The sequence below is a fragment of the Brassica napus genome, chromosome A10, assembly GCF_020379485.1.
Source record: "Brassica napus cultivar Da-Ae chromosome A10, Da-Ae, whole genome shotgun sequence".
Taxonomy (NCBI): Eukaryota; Viridiplantae; Streptophyta; class Magnoliopsida; order Brassicales; family Brassicaceae; genus Brassica; species Brassica napus.
The window spans coordinates 8806240-8825264 of NC_063443.1; the positions used below are offsets into that span (position 1 = coordinate 8806240).

The 19025-nt window shown below is 35.0% G+C and overlaps 2 protein-coding genes across 4 annotated transcripts; both read left to right on the forward strand.

Annotated features, from left to right (window-relative positions):
- The first annotated feature begins 6462 nt into the window (after positions 1–6462).
- On the forward strand, positions 6463–8700 carry LOC106371296 (putative zinc finger protein CONSTANS-LIKE 11). Of its 2 annotated transcripts, none has more exons than XM_013811348.3 (4): positions 6463–6742; positions 7508–8062; positions 8160–8291; positions 8424–8700. In XM_013811348.3, the coding sequence occupies exons 1-4, from the start codon at positions 6635–6637 to the stop codon at positions 8499–8501; spliced, it is 873 nt and encodes a 290-aa protein (XP_013666802.1). In that variant the 5' UTR covers positions 6463–6634; the 3' UTR covers positions 8502–8700. The 2 variants fall into 2 exon arrangements, with proteins under 2 accessions (XP_013666802.1, XP_013666803.1); XM_013811349.3 differs by lacking the exon at positions 6463–6742 and adding an exon at positions 7114–7411.
- Positions 8701–12138: 3438 nt separating this feature from the next.
- On the forward strand, positions 12139–18507 carry LOC106371295 (histone-lysine N-methyltransferase ATX5). 2 transcript variants are annotated; one of them, XM_013811346.3, is made up of 23 exons: positions 12139–13631; positions 13697–13752; positions 13836–14049; positions 14116–14244; positions 14320–14388; positions 14490–14558; positions 14652–14743; positions 14827–14922; positions 15060–15195; positions 15285–15387; positions 15479–15578; positions 15733–15857; positions 16014–16159; positions 16264–16368; positions 16464–16528; positions 16636–16849; positions 16940–17026; positions 17117–17176; positions 17265–17354; positions 17443–17529; positions 17618–17692; positions 17787–17887; positions 17990–18507. In XM_013811346.3, the coding sequence occupies exons 1-23, from the start codon at positions 12849–12851 to the stop codon at positions 18078–18080; spliced, it is 3093 nt and encodes a 1030-aa protein (XP_013666800.3). In that variant the 5' UTR covers positions 12139–12848; the 3' UTR covers positions 18081–18507. The 2 variants fall into 2 exon arrangements, with proteins under 2 accessions (XP_013666800.3, XP_013666801.3); XM_013811347.3 differs by having other exon boundaries at positions 14338–14388.
- The last annotated feature ends 518 nt before the right edge of the window (positions 18508–19025 follow it).

Sequence of the window (19025 nt, forward strand, 5' to 3'; positions counted from 1 at the left end):
GAACCAGTGATTGGAGAGTTTCACCAAGATCCAGATTCAGATTCATCTGGTGATGACGACTCGGAAACAGACTAGCGTCGACTTTTTTTTTTTTTAAAATATAAATACCGAGGAAATTCCGAGGGCAGATAGGTTTTCCTCGGAATTTCGTCGGAATAGATCTTGTCGATTTAGGGATTTGATTATACATTCCTTTTCCTCGGAATCTCCTCGGAATTTTCCGAGGAAATTCCGACGAAGATAAGGTTTTCCTCGGAATTTCCTCGGAAAATTCCGAGGAAATTCCGAGGAACTTGGGGTTTTAAACCGAAAACAACTTTTTACGGATTGAGTAACACGTATATAACCTTCATTAAGTGTCTTAACCAGATTATGATGTTTGGAATTAGAAACTTTTACGATTGCATGAACGAAAACCACACAATATAAGAGAAACACTTATACACTTTAATAAACGGTAAAGGGAATACTTACAATTATTTTTGAAATTTTGTTATTTTATGGTTTATGATCATCTATACAAAGAATCCTCAATGGTATGCATTATAATTGTATAAGAAATGAAATACGGCGAAAATAATCGATGTTTTAAAACCCCAAACCCTGGTTCCTCAGAATTTCCTCGGTAATTACCGAGGGTATTCCGAGGAATCCTGGTTCCTCGGAATATTTTCATTTAACCGGGTAAACCAAGCCGCCAAATATTTTGCGAAAATTGAATTAAAGATTTCCGAGGAAATTCTGACGGAAATATAAAATATTTCCGAGGAAATTCCGACGGATAGTTTCCGTCGGACGCCTCATATTATTAGGGCGAGCCCGATCTTCTTCCCCATTTCTCTCTTCATCTCCGCGCCGCACAGTCTCTCCCTCTCGCGATTTCCGGCGACTCCACCGTTCTCTCTCGCGATTTCCGGTGAATCTGCCCTAATCCTCCCCCATAATCATGTATGAACCCTATCCCACTCTCTTAGGGTAGATTTGTATGGTTTTTAAGTAGATTTGATGATTTTGGAATGAGATTTATAGATTTTGGTTAGGTTGAATGGTAGGATTATGTAAAATCGAGTTTGATTATGTATTTCACTTGATTTGGATTTTTTTTTGGTTTTTATTGATTTTGTGGTTATAAAAATCGAATTTGTAATTATATATATATATATATATTCAAAAATTTTTTTGTATATAAAATCTATTTTTTGCATTTTAAAATCATTTATATATTTATTAATGATTTTTAAAATCTATAAAACTTTTTTTGTGATTAAAAATCATATATATAATATTTAAAATCATTTTTTTGTGGTAATAAAACGTTTTACGTATTTTATATATAAAATATAAATTTCTATATTTATTAAACATTTTTAATATTATTAAAACTATTTTTTGTAACTATTAAACATTTTAAATATTTTTAAAACTATTTTTTGTAATTATTAAACTGTTTTTGGGATTTATTAAAACTATTTTTTTAATTTTTAAACTATTTTTTATTTATTAAAACTTTTTTTGTTAATTATTAAACTATTTATATTTTTGTGATTAAAAACTATTTTTTTAACTATTTTTTATTTAAACTGTTTTTTTTTTATTAAAATTATTAGAACTAATTTTTAAATATGTTTTTATTTAATTTACAGGTCTAATGATGATCAGATCCGGCCTCGCCAGCGTCGTAGCCGGGGTGGTATGGGGAGCCAGTCTCGGGGTTCGTCCAGCCATGTTCAGGATTCCGTTTCGCCCCACAGCTCTTACCATACATCTCCCTCTCCATTACCCGCTCCTGCTGCTCCCGCTCCCGCTGCTGCACCCGCTCCTGCTCCTCCGGGTCCTCCGGGAGTGATGAGTGTTGCGGAGTTGGTTCGACAGCCCGGTCATGACCATCTTCCCTATCTCACTGAGTATCCACATGGACATGGTCAAACATGGTAATTAAACTTTTATTTTTTAACTATTTTTTATTTAAACTGTTTTTTTATTAATAATTTTTCTTTTTATTAGGTTCAACCGATCCGGGAACGGGATCAGCGCATGGATCAACCGTATGATGTACTCGGCCCTCGACAAGGGACATCCGACTTTCACTGACTTCCCTCCCGAGAAGCAGCATCTGTGGTTTCGTCAGTTTGCGGTAAGTATTCAAATTTTTTACTTATATTTTTTATTTATTAAAACTATTTTTTTGTAATTATTAAACTATTTTCTATATTTATTAAACATTTTAAATATTATTAAAACTATTTTTTTAATTATTAAACTATTTTTTATTTATTAAAACTTTTTTTTGTAATTATTAAACTATTTTCTATATTTATTAAACTATTTTTTATTTATTAAAACTTTTTTTGTAATTATTAAACTATTTATATTTTTGTGCTTAAAAAATATTTTTAAACTATTTCAGCAAGAATTCAACTGGAATTCCGATGATACGCTCTCTATCTATCACCATTTTGTCCATAAAGTTATGGACAACTATGGGAAGCAGATGTACGAGTGGAAGAAGAAGTGGGAAGTAAACAAGGTAGTTTTTAATTTATTAACAATTTTTAATTTATTAAACTATTTTTTAAATTATTAAACTTTTTTTTTTAAATTAAAAGGTCCCAAAGTCGATGAACGACACGGTCTGGAAGGAGTTGTGTGCGCATTGGGATAAGGAAGAGACGAAAGAAACTTCTTCCACCAACTCCAACAACCGCAGGAGCGACCGTAAAGGGAAGGGCATCTACAAGCATAACTTGGGTGCTCAATCTATTGCCACTCTGGCGGATCGCATGGTAAGTTCAACCGCTTTTTCTTCAATTATTTAAGTTTCGGAATTTTATTTTTTGTGCATTTTTTCAAATTTCTAATGTTTGTTTAATTTATTTTTTTTCAAGGCGGAAGAAAATGAGGGCGACCCGGTTGATGATCTCGCCCTAATGAAAAGGGCGTATACCAACAAGAAGACCGGCCAGATTGATGATGGTCTTGTGAGGGACGTGGTCGACCTGTTCCAAACTCAGGTGTATGACGAAGTGTCTCAGCTTCAAACCGATGATGACGATTCGACGGCTTCGACCAACTTGTCCCGGGTTCGAATCAACGAAATCGTTGAATCGGTAAGTTTTTTTTTTTAAAGTTCAATTTAATTATTTCTTGATTTTTATTTTATCATCAATTTATATTATCTAAATTTGGTTATTTATATTTCAGTCGGTTCCAAAGAAAAAGGGACGTTTGGTCAGTTTGGGTCGTCGCCCCCGGTCGGCTGCTCCTTCTTCTGCACCACCGCCATATGTTGATCCAGAAGTTCTTACGGCTCAGTTGAAGGACAAGGATGATCGGATATCTGCGTTGGAGACCCAGATGGCAGCGCAACAGGCGGGCTATGAGACCCAGAAGAGGCTGAACGAGCAGATGATGGAGATGATGAAGAGGATGTACCCGAACGAGGTGTTCCCGAACATTCCAGACCCGTAGTTTTTTTTTTTTACCAAAAACTCGGAATGTTTTATTTAACTTTAAATATTATCTACTATGTTTTAATGTTTTATGTTTTATTCAATTTTAATTTTAATTTTAAATTTTCGAATTTAAATTTTAAAAATTTTAATTTAAAAAAAATAATAATAAATTTTTAAAAAAAAATAATTTTTTTGAAATTCCGAGGGAAAGCAGTTCCTCCGAAATTTCCGAGGAACTTATTACCCTCGGAGTTTTCCGAGGGAAGAAAGTTCCTCGGAATTTTCCGAGGGACTGAAATTCCTCGGAATTTTCCGATGGACAGAAGTTCCTCGGAATTTCCCGATAAACATTCCGAGGAATATTTCGTCGAAACTTCCGAGGATTGGACCATCGGAATTCCATCGAAATATTCCGAGGTATATTCCGAAGGAAGCAAGTTCCTCGGAATTTTCCGAGGGATAGAAGTTCCTCGGAATTTTCCGATAAACATTCCGAGGAATATTTCGTCGAAACTTCCGAGGATTGGACCATCGGAATTCCATCGAAATATTCCGAGGAAGGCGTCCCTCGGTATATTCCGAGGAACCTTCCGACGAACTTTTTGTCCTCGGAGTTTCCTCGGAATTTTGTTTCCTCGGAATTCCGTCGGAAATTTCCGACGGAATTCCGAGGAAATATGAATTTCCGAAGAGATATTTCCGAGGACTTTTTTCGTCGGTATGTCCTCGGAATAGCGTTATTCCGACGACATACCGACGATTTTTTCCCTCAGTATGCCGATGTTTTCTTGTAGTGTACCGAATCCCACTCGGTTTTGCCTTTTTTTTTGAATTGTTTCAGATCCCAATTTCAATTAAGTCACTTAGATCTTGAAACAATGATTTTCGTCGTGGTGATTGGCAAATCAGTCTTGTCTCTACCTTTATCAGACACGGAGGCGCGTTTCGTTGGAGATTTAGTCGGCACCTCCTTTACATAATCAGAAGCAGGCTTCAGAATCTCCACAGTGGTTGCAGAAACAGTACCAGAAGTGGGTGTTGACATACTATTGTCAGAGAAAGCTCAACAGATGGGGAAGAGAGAGAGAGAGAAATCGCTTCCATAAAACTGCAAAGTAGAGAGAGCGTTTGGTCTGATCGAGAAGAAGCTTTTCAAATCAAAACAAATCATTGAAGACGACATCGTGGGGAGGGGGGAGTGAGTCAATGTGATTAAAGATAAAGCCATGACGCGGACCATTACAGGTCGTGAGATGAAGCGCAAACGTCACCGCCTAGCTGCCGCACAGAGAGGAGAGACGAACGTCTTTTCTTCGCTTCAGCCGTATTAGGGTTAGAGGCGACATTCATCTCAGCGGGCCGGATAAATCTTCCAGTTTCAAAGCCCAATCCTACAAAACGCGATCGAAGTCCAAGACGACGTAGTTAAATGATACAATGTGTTTTGGCTCAGATTGGCACATGTCGACTCCTCAATAAACAACTTTCTGACATGGATCCCATGTGGCATCATGTGAGTGAAGAAAACATCTTTTTATATGTATATATATAGATATAGATATCAAAAGTTTTGGTTAATTTGTAGTAGTATTTGTTTTGAGTTCTTAAACTATTGTGAAGATTTCTTAATTAATCTAATTGGTTCTCTTCCAATATTTCCAATTTATTATTATTATTAACTCTAAATGCTACAATGTTATAGAAAGATTTATATTCTAACACCTCTATTTTTATTCTAAACTAAATATTTCTTTTATTTATATTTAGAAACATATACTAAAATATTTTTTACTTATTTTAAAAAGGCTGGAAACAGTTTTAAGTGACTTTCATTTTCTGATTTGTTTTGAAGTAATTTTACATTTTGAATGAAAAAATATGAAATATGAAACATTTTCTTAGTTAATTTATAACAAATAATTAATTTGTGAATTTTGATAATTATAATCAATAATGTGCAACTTTCAAATTTGTATGCATTATGTCAAAAGAGTACCAAATTGTAGACATTATACATAAATAACAAATATTTGTAGCCAGCTTATACGAGTCACAATTATTTTTTCTCTGATTCTCAGAATGGGCAAATGGCATCATGGTTCTTGTCATGGTCATGGCGGTGTCACATTTTGGCCTTTCTCACTTCCTACTGTCGATGGTGGGTCACTTGACTTACCATCGGTAGTGTTGTTTGGCTGATGTTTAAGTGCAGGTTGGTAGATTTGTCTTCGGTCAGTGTGTGGCAATAAGGTCAGCCCGTGCTTCGGCAGCAAAGGTGTATGCTTCGTCAGGTTTCTGGCCACTTATGGTTAGTGTCCTCTACTGATATCTCTTTTGTCGTCTTGTTCTTACGAGTCGGTGAAGATTACAGGTTTGACAAGTTCGTCGGGATCCCGGTACTCTGGAGATGGGAATTTCTAGAATTTAAGACAACGAGGTGAATCTCCAGTTCACGTGGCTCTTTTCAATTGCTGAGAACGGTAACCGATGCTCGATTTGGATCCGGACTAGTGGAACGTGTCAGAGTGATGAGTCAAATGAAACTAGTTTAGAAAAATTAAGTTTCTTGCAGTTTTATTCGAATCAGTTTGTAATTGGAACCTATTCCTGATTTGGGTTGAATATTTAATATTTAATTTATATAAAAAAAAATATTTGCGGTAGTCCAATGGATTTTCATTCCTCATTAGACACGAGACAAAAATGAACTGAGACAATGTAAAATGTATTGAGGAAAACAATTTAAGCGTTCCATAAACAGTTGTTTATTGCTGAACAAGTCAGAACTTTTTCTCTATGGTTAACAGTTATAACTTAAAAGTAATGCAGATTACAACATTAAACAAAAGACATTGATATGTTCTGTGGACACATTTTTGTTTGTTTTGTATTATGCTGAAAAATAAAAATAAAAATATTTTCAATAAAATAATTGTAGTGGGCTTTTTTTAACTCTAGTGTATCCACAATGCCACCAATATACAAATATAAATGCAATAAGCCTCTCTCTGTCAATAAAAGGGCAAGAGGAGAGCAAAGTACCAAACTTTTTCTCTCAGGGTTTCCTCTCAATAATCTCACCTTTGGGCTCTGCTTTCTTATGTTCACCTTCTCCTACTCTTCTCTGAAATCCCCATTTCCTATTTCCAAATCTTTCTCTAACAAAAGTGCAAGAACACAAAATGTATGCAGATTCAGGGTTAATGCTCCGTTACATGCAAAACTGTTCTCCAGATATTCAACAATTTGAAGACCTCTTCAAACCATACAAGCTCTCAGATGCTGAAATGGTTAGAATTTTGATTCTCCATTTTTCATTTTCATTTTCACTTGTGATGACTATTCTTTTTATTTAGTTGATTTATAGATTTTGTGTTTTCCTCAGAAGATTCTGATAGGGGTTGGTCTTTCTGATGTAATCAACTTTCTTTCTTCCTCTCTTTTGAAGTGTTAAGAAGATGAGAAAAGCAAATTTGTCTACTAGTGAAGTTGAATTTTCCAGAGACAAAAAAAAAAAGAAAAAAAACTTGTGGTGTGAACTGTTAAGTGGCTGTGTGGCCACTTGATGAGATATTTTTGTTCTGCTGACCTGACCACAAGTGTGTTTTGGCTGCTGCTGAGAAAGTTGAGTAGGAAAAAAATTAGGTCTTTTTTTGTTCTTTGGACAGAAGAAAAAAGAGAATCTTTTTGATAAAACAGAATCTTCTTGTGCAGCAAAAAGCCAGTTCTTTCTTTTGCCCGTGAGAGATAAAAAAAAAAGAGTAGTTTTCTCGGGAAAACCAAAGAAACCTTTTTTTTATGAGAGTTGTTTCTTTTTCACATGAGATTCCACAATTTATGGAACATGAGAGATTCCGTGTCCTTCAAGACTTGTTCTTTAACCCTTAACAAAGAAATGGGTTTGTTTCAGTGGCTCCACTAAAAGATTCGCTATACCCTTTCCACTTACAAAAAGATCCGTACTTTACTGTCTCAATGTCTCGAACTATGTTCTGTTCTGTTTTGTGTTGCGGTCTTTGATTCTGATGTTACTTTGTGATTGTGACTTTCTCCAGAACAACGCTTTTGCTGAGTCATCAAACATGCATGAGTATGATATCGGAGAAGAAGGAGATCTGTTCAAAGCTCCTGATCCAATTCTTGAAGAACCAATCTTAGCCGTTGATCCACTCTCAGCTGCCTTAACCATGATCTCTTGCGGTGAAGACTCTTCGCAAGGGCTTTGTGAGCTTCCTGATCTCGATCTCGGGTCGTTACAAAGTGGTCAGCAGCTTCTTGACAAAGCTTTCTATGAATGTGAGCAAGATCTCATGATGAAGTCAGCTATGGAGTCTACGTTCTCTGATGTGCTAGACATCAAGAACATCTCTGATGTGTTAGATGTCAAGAACGTCTCTGATGTGTTAGACATCAAGAGCGTCTCTGTGGTGACGGCCATAGATGAGAAGCAGGATATGCAGAAGAGCGTAAGCTCGGGGAATTTGAGCTCTATGGATTGGTCACAGGCACAGCAGGAGGCTGTTGTGATTCAGAACTTTCCTGATTTTGCTCAGTTAGATTTTAGTTCTGATTATGGGATGCGAAGAGCCTTTAGTGAAGGTGACATACAGGTTCGAACAATTTTGTGAACCTTTATTTTGTTAAATCCTTTTTAGAGTCTAGATGTATATGAATAGTCTGATTTGAGTGTATCTTCTTGATGAGCAGAAACTCGGGACTGGTCTTGTTCCATCTCCATTAGATAGGATTATTGTGAGTTGTACTTCGGAGGATCGACGTGAGAAGCTATCCCGATACAGGAACAAGAAGAGCAGGCGAAATTTCGGGCGCAAAATCAAGGTATACAAAACAAAACACTTAAACATCCTCTAAATGATTAGCTATAAACAAATAAACGTTGTAAGGACCACTAACTAATTGAGAACTAATCTTTTTTTTTAACTCAAAGTAACTTGTTTTGTTTGGTGTCAGTATGCTTGTAGGAAAGCTCTTGCGGATAGCCAACCAAGGATCCGAGGAAGGTTTGCGAAAACAGAGGAGAGGAAGTAGAATGGTTTCAAATAAAATGGTGATGGGAGTGAGCAAAAGGAAGAATAAGGAGACAAGACCCATCTCCTTAGAAACTAGTTTTGTTTTGTTATATAAATATATGTATAATCATAAAATGTTATATAAGCATTCAAATTAGTTTTTGTATATTAAGGAGTTCTCTAAATAAGCTTTTTAAGGAAAGAAAATTGTAGCTACATAAGTCATGTAATGGTGGTTAGATGTGTAGATATATATATATATATATATGTATCTATAATCTATACTATACTAAAAGGAGAATAACTTGAGAGGAGAGGCTGTCCACATCAGCAAAGAAAATCATCCAACCATATGTTTTCAAATTGTCATGTCATATTCTTTTAAAAAAAAAAACTTTAATTATTAATTTATTAAACCATAACCGACGTATACGATGTTCCTCCTTCCATCGATCTCCACTTCGCTGGCTAAAAAAAAAAAAAAACGTAAGGTTTTCACTAATTTTACTTAAAATAGAACATACTATAAAATAACAAAACAATATGATTAAAAAAAATTAAATGCGCAAACAAATACTAGACAACCGTACATGATAACTAAATGGACATTAACAATCAATCAACATCATTAAAAAATATCGAATCTAGAGATATCTTCCTCTCCTTAACTATGTTTGTTGTACTATATATTCTTCTTTTATAGCCAAATATAATACAGTTTAATATATATATATATATATATATATTATGCTCTCAAATCTCAATCTTGATAAAGTAATTAACATTTACATGCAAGAACACTTACGGAAAAATATATATTATGCTCTCAAATCTCAATCTTGATAAAGTAATTAACATTTACATGCAAGAACACTGACGGAAAAAAATAACTTATTAAGTTAATGTTGTAGAAAAGAGGAACATATAATAAAAAACATACATAACACATTTGTAACAAATTAAAATATATAATTCAGCAGTTGGGTGTAGCGCAAGAAAATCTCTACGATTTAAGCCAATTTTAGCATTCTCTTAGAGTGTACTTCATATGATATTTTCAGATAAACAGCATAAAACGTTTAACTAACTAAATGAATACATTGTGTTTAATTTGTTAAAAAAATAAAGAAATCATATTTATAAATTAAAATTAAAATTCAGTTAAAATAAAATTAAAAATTATCTTAAGAGTTACTTTGATGTCTACTCTAAATGTTTTGTAAAATTGATATCAAAATAAATTAAAATAAAGTTATGTCAAAACGTTTGTCAGAACATACAAGATTTGTATATACTAAATAAAGTAAATAATTAATGAAACTTTGTGGCTTTTGGTGTGTACCACTGAAACAAAACAGCATATACTATTAAAGTAAAAATTAAAATATGTTTGTGGCTTTTGATTAGCCCATTACAAATACTTTTCTCAGAAGTTTTTTAGGATGACCTAGAATTTTTTTGCTACAAATATAGCATTCAAGGGTCAAAATGACAAAAAGAGATTTCATTAAAAGATAAATAGACATTTATACTTCTATGGTTAACTAATATAGAATTATGGTTTAAATTAGAGGGGTGTGTACATGATTTTTCTTTAAAACAAACTACACAATTTCAACATAAAATTTTTTAGTTTCAGTAATAATTTGGGATTTCAAGTTAAAATATTGAAAAATCTGAAAAAATAAAAAATTTCGAATTCAAAACTGTATTATTCATAAATAAAATTTATTATTGTATTTTTATTTAAATAATTATTATATTTGAATCTACAAAATAAAGGTAGAATGGTCTTTTACTTCTTTAGTGAAACATGTTTTAGTCATGTTCCTCTTTGTGAGTTATTAAATCTTAAAAGAGTAATTTGAGAAATTTTCCGTAATTCTTTTAGTTGTTATTTCCAGTATATCATATATATATATATATATACCATTAGATTAATTTTCCATCATTTATTTATAATGTTATACCAAATAATTTTGTGTAAAGTTCAATTTAGTCACCATTCAGTGCATTATGAAATAATTTTCTGTAAGATCAATTTAGGTTAGAACATCACCAATCGATGCAATATGAGAAAGTTTTAAAATCTCGAAAAATTTATATTCTGATTTCCGCTATTTTAACTCCATTTTAAACTTTTTGATAATTAATAATTAATTTAAGAGTGTAAAATAGTAATAGAAGTATGTTTCTAGCTACTCTAACATACAAACAATATTTGAACTTTTAATAAAATTTAACATGATTACTAAAAGATTAATAGAATTTTTAACTCTGTTTAAATCTAAAATATATATTAAAATATAAATTAACAATATTTCAAAAAAAAAAACTTATATCTTTCAAAATAATCCTTCTAATTTGTTAAATATTATATCAAAACAAATAAGTTATATAATTAAATTTTGCCGTTTAAGATTAATATTAAAAATATACATGCAAGTTTTATAGACAAACAAACCGCGCGTAGCGCGGTGATACCTCTAGTTCTAGATAATTATTTATTAGATAATGTGAAGTAAAAAGTAATTTGATGTTTCTTTGCTTGTAAGCACCGCAACAAGTTAGATTTTAACTCCTTTCTTATTTACAGGTCTCAGAAAGTTTGCATTTTCATTCTATTCCATTTTATCATAAAGGGACACCAATCATATAGTTTATTTTTTGCCATCTCACCAATCAGATAGTTATTGAATTTAATTTTAGAGAAATTTTTGTTCTAGTTCGTTTAATAATCCTCTTGCAAATTAGAAGGGAGAATTTGTGAAATAACCAAGAAAAAAACCAAAATTAGATTTTTAGAGAGAGGGATGAGAGAGATAGGAAGAGAAAGGAAAAGAGAGAAGAAGATTTTGGTTACTTAGCTAATTTGAGTTTTTTGTTTGGTTATGGGATGCAATTTCCCAATTAGAATTCGATTTGAATTTATAAGAGAGAAATCAACAAGACAATTGGGACGGATCCCAAAGTGATTTCAACCACTCGTAGTTTTTTTTTTCTCAACCACTCATTTACTGGTGTCTCTTCTTTTCTTTACCGATTGCACATGTTTCTTGCTCAATAACTAACTCCCTTTGGTGTTACTGCGTTTTGGATGGAGATTATACTAAATATGCAGTACATAACAAATGCTGTGAACACATGACATGTGATCACTATCAAAAATAAAACATTCTTTTGGCGTTTTCAAACTACTCATACTAGTTTTTACTCTGTATTTAGGTTCATAACCCCAGTGTTTTTTTTCACACAAATCATCCAACGAATGTTTTTTTAATTAAAATATAGTAATCAACAATACTGAAATACCCAGAACAGTCGGGCAACGGAACAATTACACATCCGGCCGATTTAGATCCTCCATCGAATTGGATCCAAAAGACTTGGATTCTCTCCACCAACTCGTTTGAAACCCAATAAACAACAACAAAAACACCTACCAAAAAAACAAAGTTGAGTAACGACTAACGAGTTCGAGGAAAAGTATACCAACAAAAAAAAGTTACTTTTTATATAAAAAAAAAATCTTGTAAAAGAAAACGAGGAGTTTACTTAAAAAGAAATAAAAAAGGTTACTGAGTTTTATGACAAAACAAGAGCTGGCGAGTACAGTATAGTTAAATACCGTACCATGTAACTCCCAGTTTCAGTTTCAGTTCCAGTTCCATAGTTGTTGGAGATTGTTACAGGTTCTAATAAAAAAAGCATCAAATAAAAAGAACACACAGGTTTGATTTGAAAGAAAATGGATGAAACACCAAACAAAAAGAAAAGAAAAGAAAAACAAGAAGAGAGAATCGGTCTAATAAACCAGAAGACAAGAAAACGAGGCAAGGAAGGGAAGAAAGGCATAATCGCGCAAGTTAGCCTAATTACATGATTCTCCGGTAATGTGCACACGTCTCAAGTCCGAAACCAATCTCTTATAGTATATATTTTTTTTTATCTTTTAGTATTTTCTTCTCTGCCCTTCGTCGTCGTCGTCTTCTCTCTCTTAACAACTCTGTCACGCTCTCTCTCTAAAAGTTCCTCACCGAGCCAAAAAAAAAAAGAAAAAGCTCTCGTCTTTCGTCTTTCGTCTTTCGATTCAGCATTCCGTTTAATATCCTTATCCAAATCAAATAAAAAGGAACCAACGCATTCTTGTTTTCTTCTGGGTTCCTTATAGTTTCTAGAGAGAGAAAGATAAAGTTAGGATTTTTTTTTAATCGAGAACAGATCTCTTGAGCCAAAAAAAATCAATTCATCTGCAATTGAATGCGATCTGCGGGAGTGGGTGAATCTCTGTTTGATAAGTGTTAGTTCAATCAACGAACTTTGGAGGCGAGATTAGGGTTTTCGTGAAAGGGGGAATCAAAGAAGAATGATTATCAAACGGAAACTGAAACGAATGCCGAGTTTGAAACGACGTAGTAATGAGGAGGAGGAGGCTCCTCGTGGGAAGAAGAAGAGAAAGGTGAGTTACAACTATTACCCTCTCAGTCTTCTCGGAGAGATAGGCGCCGGGATCGTTCCGGGGAAACTCAACGGGAATAATGGGTTCTCTGCTTTGTGGTGCAAGGAAGTCTCTTCTCCCGTTGAGCCTGAGTCTAAGTCTAAGAGGATAGTTATTGATCCCGGCCGTGGAAGGGATCGTACGGCTGGTGTTTCTCGGCCACCGCTTGTGAGGACGTCGAGGGGGAGAGTTCAGGTGCTTCCTTCTCGGTTTAACGACTCGGTTCTCGAGAATTGGAGGAAAGATAGTGGCGATGAAGAGCGAGAGGAAGAGGTTGAAGAATGCAGGAAGGAGAGAGTCAAACCTAAGTTCATTCCTAGGAGCCATAAGTATAATACTAGTGCACCCTGTCATGATGATGAGGATGGGGATGGAGCGATAGTGAGGTTTAGTAATGACATGAGGAAGCATATGAGCAGCTCACGCACTAGTACGCTTGAGGAGGCACGTCCTAAGAAAGAAGGTGTTTATGGGCCTGAGGATTTTTACGCTGGTGATTTGGTTTGGGGTAAATCTGGGAAGAACGAACCCTTTTGGCCAGCTATTATCATCGATCCAATGACGCAGGCCCCGGAGCTTGTTTTGCGGTCTTGTATACCTGATGCTGCATGTGTCATGTTCTTCGGTCACTCCGGGACAGAGAATGAAAGGGTAATGTGTATATTCTCTTCTTCTTCTTCTTCTATGATTGTTATTAACTTGAGTTTATGTAACAGGACTATGCATGGGTTAGAAGGGGCATGATCTTCCCATTTGTGGATTATGTAGACAGGTGTGTCATCGCTTATGATATGACAAAAAGATGATGTTTGTTTGCATGTGGATATTTTGCTTAATACTTACTTTCTTACTTAGGTTTCAAGAACAGTCTGAGCTGCGTGGATGCAACCCTGGTGATTTTCAGATGGCACTTGAAGAAGCTCTCTTGGCAGACCAAGGATTCACAGAGAAGTTGATGCAGGATATCCACATGGCCGCTGGTAACCAGCCGTTTGATGATTCTGTATACGGATGGATTCAAGAAGCTGCAGGCTCGAGCCAATATCTTGATCACGTTGCTCCAAGCCAGGCAAGTTTCTCGTCTCTTGGGGTTCCTTTTCGAGCATGTATAGCTTATTCCTTTATTTGTTTGCAGGACATGTTGAAGAAATATAGAAATCCAAGAGCATGTGTAGGATGCGGAATGGTTCTCTCTTTTAAGATGGCAAAGAAAATGAAAGCTCTGCTTCCCGGAGATCAGTTATTGTGTAAACCTTGTTCAAGGGTACGTAAAGTTTCTTATATTCTCCTTCTTGATTCAGTTTCAGTTCAGTGAGCTCAAAACTAATTATTGTTGCAGTTGACAAAACCAAAACAGGTTTGTGGTATATGCACAAAGACATGGAATCATTCTGATAGTCAGCGCTGGGTAAAAATACAATACAAATCATGTTAATACTATTGTAGTCAAGAATCACCTAATGTTTTCTTCTTGCAATCTTACTGTTTGATTACATAACGGTGAATCAGGTGCGTTGTGACGGTTGCAAAATCTGGATTCATGCAGTGTGTGATCAGATATCACATAAGCATTTTAAGGTACATGTCCATGTTGTTGCTCTTTATCAAGGTTATCTTGTTCCCTGCTGCTTGCTTGTGCTGACATCAGATCTCATTTGGAATAACCTGAAGGACTTGGGGGGAACAGATTACTATTGTCCAACATGCAGAGCAAAATTTAACTTTGATCTATCAGATTCAGAGAAACAAGACTCAAAATCCAAGTAGGTCTATTTACTTGCAACTTTTTAAATTCTTACAACAATTGAATTACCAAATTCTTAAGTTGAGAGTTTTCTGGTGGTAGACCTGGCAAAAACAGTTCTTCCCCCATGGTGCTTCCTGACAAGGTTATTGTTGTATGCACCGGAGTTGAAGGCATTTATTTTCCAAGCCTTCATTTGTAAGTTTACACCGTCTGATCTTAATTTCTCCTGTCATCTTTATTTCACATTGTTCTCCAATTTTTCCAGACTTTTATGTATCTATGTTGAATGATTTAGAGAGAGTATTCTTACTCCTTTTTTGGTATATTTACAGAGTGGTATGTAAGTGTGGGTCTTGTGGACCTGAAAGGAAAGCACTTAGTGAATGGGAAAGGCATACTGGTTCAAAAGCAAAAAATTGGAAGACTAGTGTTAAAGTTAAAAGCTCCAAGCTGCCTCTAGAAGAATGGGTTTGTGCAAATTTTTCCTCTTTTTCTTTTGCACTTGTCCTATCAATTACATAAAAGTTTGACTGCCATATATTTTCTTCACTCTGCAGATGATGAAATTGGCAGAGTTCCACGCAAATGCTACTGCAGCAAAACCTCCTAAACGACCTTCTATAAAGCAGAGAAAGCAGAGGTTGCTTTCCTTTCTTAGAGGTATTAAGCAATTCGGATCTCAGAACTTAGCAAAAGGTTTATGCTTTCGTTATGCGTTGTTAATGTTGGCTTGTTCTTTCATCATTGGCAGAGAAGTATGAGCCGGTCAACGTGAAGTGGACAACGGAGCGATGTGCAGTATGCAGATGGGTTGAAGATTGGGATTACAACAAGATCATTATCTGCAACAGGTACTGTTCTAAAATGCAAATGCATAGTTGCTCTAAGCTTTTCATTAAAATCATATATTATAGTTGTTTTCTTGTTATATTAGATGGAAATTATAGGAATTGTGAAACATGATCTAATACCATTGAAAATGATGTCTTCTGTCTCTTTTCTCAGATGTCAGATTGCTGTGCATCAGGAATGCTATGGAACGAGGAACGTTCGTGACTTCACATCATGGGTCTGCAAAGCCTGCGAGACACCTGAGATCAAACGAGAGTGCTGCCTCTGTCCTGTAAAAGGCATGTCGTTTCTTATTTGTTCACGCATACTTAACACGGTCTTCTTAGTTTACTGTTACAACTAGTGGCACCTATGCATATTACTTAAAAAGAGAATTTGTAGCATTGTTGCCTGTCAACTAACTTTTTCGCCAATTTTTGTGTGCTGATCAATAGGAGGTGCACTGAAGCCAACTGATGTGGAGACACTGTGGGTTCACGTGACATGTGCTTGGTTTCAGCCTGAAGTATGTTTTGCGAGTGATGAAAAAATGGAACCAGCGTTGGGGATTTTGAGTATTCCATCAAGTAATTTTGTGAAGGTACTATATACCTTTTTGCTATCATTTGATGGTAACTTGTTCCTATCCTATGTGCAAAACTAAAAAGCAAGAAACTATTCTCCTTTTTTTTTAATGAAATCCAGATTTGTGTGATATGCAAGCAAATACATGGGTCATGCACTCAATGTTGCAAGTGCTCTACTTATTATCATGCCATGTGTGCTTCCCGAGCTGGCTATAGAATGGAGGTAACAACTTCTTTACTGTATCTGACTCCTGCGTTTAATTCTCTAAGATACTATAAGTTTGTTTGGTAATAATATATGCACATTTTTGAATGTAGTTGCACTGCTTGGTGAAAAATGGTCGACAGATCACAAAGATGGTGTCGTACTGTGCTTTTCACAGGTAAATAAATGGTCTTATATATATTATGCTGCAATGTCGTTGCAATCTGATTTTGGATTTATAAGTTTGGTGTTTCTGTGTTGTTTAATTTTTTTTTTTGGTTGTAGGGAGCCGAATCCAGATACTGTGCTAATAATACAAACGCCTTCAGGGGTCTTCTCTGCCAAAAATCTTGCTCAGAACAAGAAGAGTACAGGTTCGAGGCTTATTTTAGCAAACAGAGAAGAAGTTGAAGAGCCCCCTCCAGAGGAGGCTGTACCAGTTGATCCATTTTCTTGTGCTCGTTGTCGAGTTTTTAAAAGAAAGGTTAATAGCAAGAAGGTAAATCTTTGGAAAACTCTTTATGCATAGGTTTGTTCAGTGAGCTGATCCATTATGTGTGTGTGCGTGCTTGTGATTGTGATTGTACAGAGGAGTGAAGAAGAAGGTATTCCTCACCATACAGGAGGACCACGTCATCATCCTTCAGCAGCCATCCAAACTCTGAATGCATTCAGGGTAAGAATTATGCTTTCTGTAGTGCTGCTAATAAGCAAAATGCATGCCTTGAGACTGAAGCTTTTTTTTGGTTAAATATAATTTGTGTAGCATGTGGCAGAAGAACCCAAATCATTTTCCTCGTTCAGGGAACGGCTTCACCACTTGCAGGTAAAGCTTTAACATAAGTTTGAAAGAGATTATGTACATGTATCTTGTTGTATTAGCATCGAGTCACGAGTTTCATGTCTTGTGACAGAGGACTGAAATGGATCGGGTGTGCTTTGGTCGATCGGGAATACATGGATGGGGTCTTTTCGCTAGAAGAAATATTCAAGAAGGAGAAATGGTAGGCTGAGAGCCATCTGAACATAACAGTACCTCTTCCTTTCCTTGCATCTGTTGTGTGAAGTGTTGAAATGTATTTTTCTGTTTAGGTTCTCGAATACCGCGGGGAGCAAGTGAGAGGAATCATTGCAGACTTAAGGGAAGCAAGATATCGTAGGGAAGGGAAGGATTGCTATGTAAGTTGCATTCTCTTGCTACAGTCTTAACATGAGTTTTTGAGTATAGATTTCTGAAACCTTTATGTTTGTTTTGAATATGTTGCAGCTGTTTAAGATAAGTGAGGAAGTAGTGGTGGATGCTACAGAAAAAGGGAATATCGCTAGACTAATAAATCATTCGGTAAGCAAATCAATCAAGTACATTCAATGAACAGAGAGTCTTAGAGTCTAAAAACACTAATTGGTGTGTTGTGTTTTGGTGTGATGCACCACAGTGTATGCCAAATTGCTATGCAAGGATAATGAGCGTAGGAGATGATGAAAGTCGGATTGTACTGATTGCCAAGGCCACCGTACCTACTGGGGAGGAGTTAACGTATAATATACACATCACTACTCTCTTTACACAGTTAAACGCATTTTGATTCATTTACTAAATATGACTGACATGGTTGGTTGGTGTGTATGTGTTTGGCAGATATGATTATTTGTTTGATCCAGATGAGCCGGATGAATTCAAAGTGCCATGCCTATGCAAATCTGCCAACTGCAGGAAATTCATGAATTAGAGAAAACTTTGTTGGAGCTGCTCTTTTACACTTGAGAAGAAGAAGAAGCCAAGAAGCTGACTACTACTGACACAAGAACATGCTGCACTCCACGCTTGAATAGGACAAACTCAGGGAGCTTAAAAAGCTGATGAAATAGAACCTTTACAGCGACACCGCTTTTTTTCCGATACTCTAATAAGGCACTTCTTCAGTTATCTATAGAAGCTCCAAGTTTTTTTGTTTTTGTAGGTAGAAAGAAAGACTAGAGAGGTTTGTAGCTTAGTCATTTCTTATATCCCATTTCTGTATAGCTAACTCTGCAAGACCTTTTCCTTTTTTAGGTTCTTTTTTTTTTCTTTTTCAGTGACTCAAATATCAAAAAGCAACAAAAAATAGACTTTGAAAGAACCTTTTTTTTTTATCTAATGTTTTATTATTTTCTTAATTTACGAAATGATAAAAGAAAGAGGGCACAAAAAAAGGAACAGAAGAAAGCAAATGGATTTTTGAGAAGATGTAATTATGTCTTAATGTGTACTTGAGATCGGAAGCCGGTTCGGTAAAGTTTTAGTGGTTGGATGTAGAGCTGAATTGCGGGTCAAACCTGCTCTACCCGCAAATCCGCGGATTGGCTGATTTTTTTACTCAAAAAATTTGATTCGCTTGACCCGTGAAAAGAAAATATGAAACCCGTACTCGCTCTGCTTTAAACCCACAGGTGATCTGCTAGAACCGCGGATAATAATAATAGTAAATTTAAATATTTTTATAAAAATAATAATAATATTTAATATTTTAAATATGTTTTATTAAAAATAATAATAAAATTTAATATTTAAAATATTTTTTATTAAAAATAATAATAATTTTCTATTTATAATTAAAATTAAATAATTTTTAAATTTTTTGTTTAAAATTAATATTTTTTCAAAAAAATCCTTTTTTTTTATTTTTACGGGTTGA